This window comes from Sinocyclocheilus anshuiensis, unplaced genomic scaffold (assembly GCF_001515605.1).
Source record: "Sinocyclocheilus anshuiensis isolate Anshui unplaced genomic scaffold, SAMN03320099.WGS_v1.1 scaffold438, whole genome shotgun sequence".
NCBI lineage: Eukaryota > Metazoa > Chordata > Actinopteri > Cypriniformes > Cyprinidae > Sinocyclocheilus > Sinocyclocheilus anshuiensis.
Window position 1 is genome coordinate 1,020,932 of NW_015546118.1, and position 8,780 is coordinate 1,029,711.

General features: G+C 37.2%; 2 protein-coding genes across 4 annotated transcripts in view; one reads left to right on the forward strand and one right to left on the reverse strand.

Annotated features, from left to right (window-relative positions):
- LOC107700929 (transcription factor BTF3-like) overlaps window positions 1-5,262 on the forward strand; it is a 9,696-nt gene extending 4,434 nt beyond the window's left edge. For both annotated transcript variants that reach the window (XM_016502798.1, XM_016502796.1), the window contains exons 5-6: window positions 3,832-3,888; window positions 4,895-5,262. In XM_016502798.1, coding sequence (XP_016358284.1) covers window positions 3,832-3,888; window positions 4,895-4,941 — 104 coding nt within the window. In that variant the 3' untranslated portion in view covers window positions 4,942-5,262. The remainder of the gene's footprint in view (window positions 1-3,831; window positions 3,889-4,894) is intronic.
- Window positions 5,263-5,403: 141 nt separating this feature from the next.
- LOC107700928 (ankyrin repeat family A protein 2-like) lies at window positions 5,404-8,780 on the reverse strand. 2 transcript variants are annotated; one of them, XM_016502795.1, is made up of 9 exons: window positions 8,701-8,756; window positions 7,972-8,274; window positions 7,713-7,871; window positions 7,554-7,619; window positions 6,986-7,083; window positions 6,618-6,743; window positions 6,278-6,344; window positions 6,115-6,195; window positions 5,404-5,983 (listed from the first exon to the last, which is right to left on the reverse strand). In XM_016502795.1, the coding sequence occupies exons 2-9, from the start codon at window positions 8,222-8,224 to the stop codon at window positions 5,928-5,930; spliced, it is 906 nt and encodes a 301-aa protein (XP_016358281.1). In that variant the 5' UTR covers window positions 8,225-8,274; window positions 8,701-8,756; the 3' UTR covers window positions 5,404-5,927. The 2 variants fall into 2 exon arrangements, with proteins under 2 accessions (XP_016358281.1, XP_016358280.1); XM_016502794.1 differs by having other exon boundaries at window positions 5,405-5,983; window positions 8,705-8,780.

Genomic DNA, 8,780 nt, shown 5'->3' on the forward strand with positions numbered 1-8,780 from the left:
TCTCTCTCTCACACACACACACACACGATGCGCAACACTCCGCATTTGAACAGTCAATAGCAAATACTTAAACTAGTAACAAAACATACTTACAGTGGCTGATTCAGAAGCGCCAGATTGTCATAGCAAAGTCAGAATTACCTCCTCTCCTAGGTTCATGAAATGGTCGTCCATATAATGCATTGCTGTTCTGTTGTAAGTGATCTTAAAGATTCCTAAATGCATCTACTTTCGGAAGGCCAAATAAAGTGCTTTTGCGTTCGCCTAGAAACACACAGCGTCTCCCTGACATGGCTGCTTCAACACTAACTGCGGTTACTGAAACCACGCCTTCTTTCTTTGCGTGCACATTTGGGCGCATTATGCAAATATTCCCACATAGTGACCTAGATATGTGGGGGCGTGTTAGAACGAGCCGTTTTAGGGGGGTGTGGCAGAGTCTTAACTTTGATAAAGAATATCTCTTTGGTTTTGAGACTTTAGTCTTTCTAACTTCAGGGATCTTATCTATTCACGAACAGCTTGTAACACTCCAAAGAGAAAGGAAAACTTGAAATCGCATCATATGACCCCTTTAATGAATAATTCTAAATGAACTCTGTTATTTTGACAGGAAAATACAACAAAGAATATGGTTTACATGTAGCGCGTCGATTCAGCATGGTATGCAAGACTCTCGCTCTCTCTGCATGTGTGAGAAACACAGCGCTATCAGTAAAGCGACGGCGAGTCGTTTGCCTTCACACTAGTTTACAGTATGTCAAATACAGGTGCGCTGCGTGCTACATACTGCGCATCCATTGAGTACATGACATGATCCATTGAGCGCATCCAAATAGTACAGATCGCTTGACAGAGAGCGAAACTCTCAAGCGCTCAGTCAGCGTGTTTATCGAGTGAAAATCTGTGTTGAACGCCTCACACACATACTGGCGTGTAAAATCTAAGAATTTATTAGCCAATGGCTTATGTTAGACATGTTAGTGTTAGTGTTAGTAACATGTTAGTTATTGCAAGTAAACACATTGTTGTGACTTTGTGTTTTTTTTGTTTACTTAAATATGTATATTAGTTTTTCTATTAACTAACAACAGGCATGTGCAGAAGGGGGTGCTTTGGGGGCTCTAGCCGCTGCCCTTTTTCAAAATTATTAAAAAGTGCCCCTCTCAGACAAATAGCAATGATATTGTGGTCAATAAAACAAAATGCATTTGAATTATAATTAACCTGACAATGTGTACAAAATAGGGCTGCCTGATAAATCGCATGGATATTTAATGCGCATCTTTTCAGTAAAGCCGCTTCTGTATTCAGCGGTAAATCTCCATCACGTGCGGGCTTTCACATGGAGCAGCATTTACTACACAGAGCCGTTGTTCACAGACAAGCTGCACAAAAAAATCACGCGATTATGAACATGGTTTTGCGCAGCTTGTCGGTGAACAGTGGCTCTGTGTAGTAAATGCTGCTCCATCTGAAAGCCCGTACGTGATGGGGATTTACCGTTGATTACAGAAGCGGCTTTACTGACAAGATGTGCATTAAATATCCATGCGATTTATCGTGCAGCCCTAGTACAAAACAGTAACCAATTGCTCAAAAGTCTGAAAATTCCTGTTTATTTTTACATATCTGTCAATCTGAGGCATTTCTATGGGTTGTGTGCATTTTGCTTGACTGACTGATTTTCCACAGTCTGTTCGGAAACCTAGACTCTCAAGCCATATATGGTTCTTTCAGTGAGTGGGTTGACGTAAGGAAATAAACCAATCAATATTTTAAACTTTTTTTTTTTTTTATCAATAATCAAAGCTAGTGTGTCGATTTAATTTAAAAAAATCCATGTGTTATATATTTTAGAATAATACATAATTCCTCATGCCCGTTCGTGACATGACATGTGGCCAAGCATGGTGACCCATACTCTGAATTAGTGCTCTGCATTTATCCCATCCAAAATGCGCACACACACACACACAGCAGTGAACACACACACACCCGGAGCAGTCATTTCTAATACACCAACCAATCATGATCTGGCACAAGTTCAAATTTCATTGGACAATAATGTGAAGTAGAGTGGTCATTTTCCGTTCTTATTTATAAATCGGTTGAAAATTACATGGGGTAGACGAGCTTATTTGTGGAGTGATCTGAATCTGCGGTTTGTCTCATTTTATAAGTCAAATTATGGAATTATTTCAAATTATGAAAATGGATGCTAAATGACTACAAAAGCACTGCACAAAACCGTGCAGTGCCAGAAGTCGCAATAATGGTAATCAGTAGTCAATTCACTTATATTTATGTATGATACAGCGGTTGCTATTTCATTGTTAATGAAGCCCAAGTGCCATTTACAGGCCTATTATGTGAAGTGTAGGCTGGCGAAATGGTGACGTGAAAGGACTTTATTATATTTCCATTTTTGATAATTATGCAGCGTTATGGAAAGTGTCTTACGCTCATCAAGCCTGCATTTATTTGGTCAAAAATACAGAAAAAAACATAATTGCGAAATATTATTACAATTTAAAAATGTTTTTCTATTTTAATATACTTTAAAATATAACTTATTTCTGTGATGCAGCGCTGCATTTTCTGCATACTCCAGTCTTCAGTGCATGATCCTTAAGAAATAATTTATTCAGCATTTAATATGCTGATTTAAAACAGTTGTGCTAACTATTATTTTTTATTTTTTATTTTTTGGGAACCTGTGATACTTTTCTGGAGTTCATTGATAGAAAGTTAAAGAACAGCATTTATTCAAAATAGAGATGTTTTCAATCAATATCAATCTTTACTATCACTGTTTCTATCAATTTAACAAATCCTTGCTGAATAAAAACTAATTTCTTTCAAAAATAGAAAAAAACTGACCTCAAGCTTTTGAATGGTAGTGTATATTACAAAAGTTATATTTTAAATAAATGCTGTTCTTTTAAAACTTTTTATTCAACAAAGAATCCTGAAAAAAGTATCACAGGTTTCCAACATAAGCATGGCATAAAATGTATTTTAAAGTATATTAAAATTGATCAAATAAATGCAGGTTTGAGGACCATAAGTGACTACTTGCAAAAATATAAAATAGGAATATAAAATGGTATAAAATAGGAATATAAAATGGTAATGTATCCAAACATTTGACCTAATTTTTTTTATATATTTTTTTTAAAACATTGCCCCTATTTTACATTTGAGCCCCTGCCCCTGAGGAACTCTCTGCACGTCCCTGACTAACAAACCCCAGTTTGGGAAATATTGGTCTAAAGAAAGACTTAACACCACGTTCACATGTTGTCAGTTCTTTGATGTTAGTTAATGGCCACATCACATGCGTGCAAACAAAATGGTTAATTGATTGTAGTAAGATTTTTTTGTTGCCATTTTAATTTTATATTATATTTTCATTATTAAGTTTTCCTCAACTTGCAAACCCCAGTTTGTGTAACCTTAGTCCAAAGCAAACATGAACTACTTATTTTACATACAAAATCTACTGTAGTTGAAAGTGGATGTTTTTTTTGTTTGACCCGGTGGATTTCCCCCTAATTTTGGTTAATGTACTTCTGAAGGCTTTTTAATCCTGGTAATTGTTAGAAGTGCTATTTCTTGCTCTTTTAGGGCTTATGATTAATCTGAGCTGATGAATCCCATAATATAGGCATGTTTAGCCCTGTCATTATGAAAATTATAATTTGTAGTTTAGTTTCTTGACAGTGTTGTCATTGTAGTTTATTTTTGTAAATACTCTAGAATCTGCAACTATAACAATGGTGATCTTTTTTTTTTGTACGTTATTTTAAATTCTCCATTTTCTTGCAGTTGGTGATGGAAAGGCACCAGTAGCTGGTGGAGAGGAAGATGACGACGAAGTTCCAGGTCAGTATGTTGCTCTGAAACTTTCCCCCCCAATTTCCATTTTTTTTAAATCATCTCTCGTATTTTAAGTCGTAGCATTAACCATAAGATTATTTGCTTACATTTTCTATTATTCCTTGTGTATTTTATATGTCTCCTAACTTGAGCTTCACAATTATTACCATATGGGTTTCTGTGCGTGTGGTAATGTAAGCAAAGCACACTTGCTTACGTTAGGGCAGCGTCTCAGCTTGTGGTGTGGAAATGTCCAAAAAAGGAGGGTCTCAGCAGGTTGTCTTGGCTCTTACATTGTCATCATATACAAGTGTTTAAAATCTCCTCTATTGTTTATGAGCACTGAAGGTTCGGTTTGCTTTTCTTTTTAAAGAGAGGGGGTCGAACACATACGGTTGCTATTACAATTCCCCAGTTCTCCTCCCTGAGCAAACTCCAGTTAGTAACCCAAGTCTTGCACATGTACAGTATGATTACATCTCCGACACTGCAAAATTAGCTCACCCGCGTGATGACAAAAAGGGTTAACAGCTTGTGCTATTGTGCCCACTGAGATTCAACCTTTTCTGTCCCCTCTCAAAACAAAGTCCAGCCTTCTGTTAGTGATTTCCATTCTGATGCCGAGGCAGAAAAGGTGATGTTCCATTTGATCAGATTTCATCTCCTAAAAGGCAACCTGCTTTTGATCCTCAATGGTTTCATTTTTACAGCTGTGGACTTTTCAGTCCCCCAGTGCTCGTTTATGTTCTCTATGGAAATTACTTACACACGTGGGCACAGAAGTGAGAGAGAAGCACAGAAATTGTCTTTCAGATCATGTTTCTATAAACATTTACAGATTGTTTCATAAAGATGAGATTTAGTTTTTCACTCTCCACATTTATTGAATGTCCAGTGTTTCTTCATAAATCCTGTTTTCCACAAGTGTTCAGTTTTTAATCCCTTTGAATTGTCAGTGACTGCATGTAAACCTGGTATTGTTTTACTGAATCCTTGTTTTCTCTCTTTGCAGACCTTGTGGAGAATTTCGATGAGGCTTCAAAGAATGAGGCAAATTAACGTCACGGGAAGGAAAGACGTTTTAAATCTCTGGTCTCAGCGGAGACTTGCGGGACTTCCCACCCCCCCATTTCTTTTATAAATATATTGCATCCCTGAATCTCTTTTTCGTGCACTGCTGTGACCCTCATGTGTCCAAGCTGAGAGTGTGAGATTGATTGTATCACACAAGTTCATGCACAGTTTTACTAGTGTGTTTGCTTGTGCGGTCCAAGAGGCATCTTTGCCTCCACCTTCCCTGTTACTGAGGCTCACTCATTGGAGTCTATTTGAATCAACATCTGGAAATAAACATTTGCTATTGACAAAAGGCTTATTAAATACCGTTTTGTGTTTTTGTTTTAATTGGGGATGAGATCACTCCATGCTGTTCACTTGAAACAAATTATTTTCAACCCCAATTATTTCAGTGATTAGTACAAAAAAAAAATATATATATATATATATATATAATATTAGAAATGCAGTGGATTTCTACTTGTAAAGCTCTTTTTAAATGACGAGTTGTTGTTTTTCAGACATAAATCAGATATGCTTCAGTATAAATTAAGGTTTATTTACAGTGTTGTAGCACAAAACTTACATTAAAATGCATGATTGATTCTAAAGTGCCCAGATTTAGATTTACTAAGTTTTATGAACCATTCATAATACCAGTCAAGTTTAATGTGAAACAGCTTATTTTTTGCTTTAAATGGCAAAATATATATTTTCAAGTACACATTACAACTAGGTAAAAATCGGAGACCTAAAACACGTCACATTGAATAAAAACCACATATATCTCGGTAGATTCAAAACGCTGAAGTTCTGATCTCATCAATTGCCATGTGTTCGTTGACCTGTGCATTTGTTTCTTCAAAGTTGGATTACAAAATGACAATTCACTTCATATAAAGTGTGTTCAGCAAACATGCAAAATGGTATTGTCCACTTCATCATAATCAACACTCAAATATTCACTCTAATTCTTCTTGTTGCTATGGTTATTCTTTGATACCTTGCAGAAGCTTCAGAAGATGGCCCTCCAAGACCTGTTGGACTGGGAGGCAACAATATAAGGAATTACAATAACAGTTAAGACCAACACAAAACCGGAATAATAGTCTTAAGTTTAATTGCTTCAACTTAATAAAATAGTCGTGTCACAGGTGGTAATCATGTTATAGCTACCATTTCGGTGTCCCATCGCCACAGCCATGTCCATAGCATTGAACCCAGAGTCAGACTCCATGGTTGGGTCAGCTCCACTCTCTGTCCAGTGATCAGAAGTAATTTTAACAAAAATACCTAAACTCTGCATTGCAATGAAATTAGTTCAAAGTAAGCTTTTTACCTAAGAGGATTTCCACACAGCGAACATAATTGCCATGCACTGCATAGAGTAACGGTGCTCCACCATTCTGGAAAAACATAAGCGCTGCCTTAGGTGCAAATCAGTTTTTTGCTTAAACATTGATTCTGGTTACTACACCCCAGAATGCAAGATTAAAGTCACAGTGAGAAGTATATTCACACCATATAACAATACTAGGAAACTCGACAAACCTGTCATATCCATTTGTATTGCTATAAAACTACCAGCATATTTTCATAAAGGTCACTAACACAGTTATCATTCACAGATCATAGCTTTAGATGTATTCAGGAATCGAATCAATAATGTGACTGCTTACCCAATCGTACTCATTGACATCAACACCACAGTCGATAAGCATTCTGACAATATCTGTGTACCCTTTACTGCAGGCCAGTGACAGTGCACTCTCCCTTCCCTTGGCCAAGAGATGAGGATCTGCACTCTGAAAGGAAAGAGCTGTGAGTATCTGGAGATCCAGCTATAGAATTTGACTTCTGCTTTGTGTGTCAGGTGGTTCTTCAAAGCCTTTTAGCTAAATTCTCAAAAGAATGAAAGAGGTGGCAGAATAAAGAATCTAGAACAGTAAGCTCATGGATTGAAGATTAATGCTAACTGATAGCTTTGTGCAGGTATATTTGGACTACAGTTAAGAAATGATGTAGTGAGTGTGTATGATGCGCTCACACTCTGTAACAGGAACTCCACCACTGCGATCTGTCCATGAGCTGCCGCCCACATCAATGGGGTGAATCCCTCCTCATCCTGCAGGTTTATTACAGACTCTAATTCAAAGTGAAACAGGAAGGAAAAGTCAAGTCCTCATTTAGCACAATTTTAGACATAGATATATAGTTAAAAATGACACTACTGTTTAAAAGTCTGGGGTCAGTCAAGTGTTTGTTTTGTTTTTGAAATGAATGAATACTAACACAGTTGTGATGCGCAACTGTTTTCAACATTGCTAATAAAGAAAAAGTTTCTCGAGCACCTAATCAGCATATTAGAAAGATTTCTAAAGAATCACATGACATCGAAGTGGCTAATGAAAATTCAGCTATCAGTACTTTTAAAATAGAAAACATTTTAAATCATAATATTTCATAGCATTACTGTTTTATTGTAAGTTTGATCAAATAACTGCAGCATTGGTGAGCATAAGAAACTTTAAAAACATTTACAAGCCCAAATTTGAGCAGTAGTGTATGTAAGACCAAATTGCTTCACATCACATGAATTTTACAAACAAACTAGCCTTGTTCTATTCGACTGGCTAAGAACACAATCTCTCCTTGTGCCGCCAACTGATGTATAGACAGTGCTAGAAAAGAAAAAATAAACAATGGTTATAGTTTTAAAGATTAGGTTGACAAATATCTTGCCAAATGAAATGAGAATGAGAAATAAGACTTACAGTGAACGAGCAGAGGTGTGGATGAGACCTCATTTCCACGGTGTTTGTTGGTGAGCGTGGTGGACTGCTTTATCGGAGAGAAGTGTTTGGTGGTTGATGGTGTGTAAACATGCCTAACCTGAATACCAGGCGAGGGAGACGTTTGAATATTACACTCCGCTGTAGAGAGAGACAAAACAGAGACGGGATATTTTAAAGAATTTCCTAACAATTATATTCACTCAAAAGAAGGCTGTTTTGCTCCATTCATTTGCTTTACCTTTAAATAACACAGAGGCCACCTCCAGATCAGAGTTCACCTGGTCCTGGATATTTTTACTATCTTCCTCGTTCAGTGACTTCACAAAGCGCGAACACACGTTCATGTCAAAGCGGTTGGGTAATATAAACTTTATGCCCATGGCGTTCTGCGAGTTGGCATCCTCTGCTGAGCCAATGCTGACTGACGGCTCCACCTTGATGCTGGTCACCTCTGGTAATGGGCACAAACTCTCCATCTCCTCTGATGCCATTGGCCGCTCAGTATCTGGGATATCCCAAAAGAAGCTACTACAGCCTTTTCCTTAAATAGAATCAAACCTTTACAGTAAGTGGATGATGTTTAGGTCCCATGCAGCACAATGCATAATCTCACATGCCCGACAAATGAATGCGTTTAATTTCAGCGTGACCAAAACAAGGTTAGCCAACCAGCTAACGACGGTTATAGGCTGCACTATATTAACAATAAATAGGAAGTGAAACCATACTGTACACATACTTCTTAATACCGGCACATGCATTTCCTGAGTTAAAACACAGACAGAATACGAGAGCGCATCGGGTTAGCCTAACGTTAGTGCATTTTCGAGCATAGCTTGATTTCTAAAGCAGGATTAACGGACTGAGGCCATTGCCTTATTAAAAAAAAATGGTTAAACCTGCATTATTTAAATTTTTACCACAAATGTAAACCGTCGTCTATTTTAAATAGTGCAATCATATATACCTACCGAGTTATTAATATCGTTTGTTTTGAAACGACGGGTTGTTCATGAGGTTGAGTGTAAATAAAGTTTTTTCGAATGC

Bases quoted from the DNA above. Each gene is read 5' to 3' on its own strand.
- LOC107700928 (XM_016502795.1), bottom strand. From the start codon at position 8,224: ATGGCATCAGAGGAGATGGAGAGTTTGTGCCCATTACCAGAGGTGACC. The intron at 6,744-6,985 runs GTGAGCGCATCA...CTTTCCTTTCAG, and splicing joins TGGAGTTCCTGTTACAGAGT to AGTGCAGATCCTCATCTCTT. The intron at 6,345-6,617 runs GTAAGCAGTCAC...ATGTTTTTCCAG, and splicing joins ATGTCAATGAGTACGATTGG to AATGGTGGAGCACCGTTACT.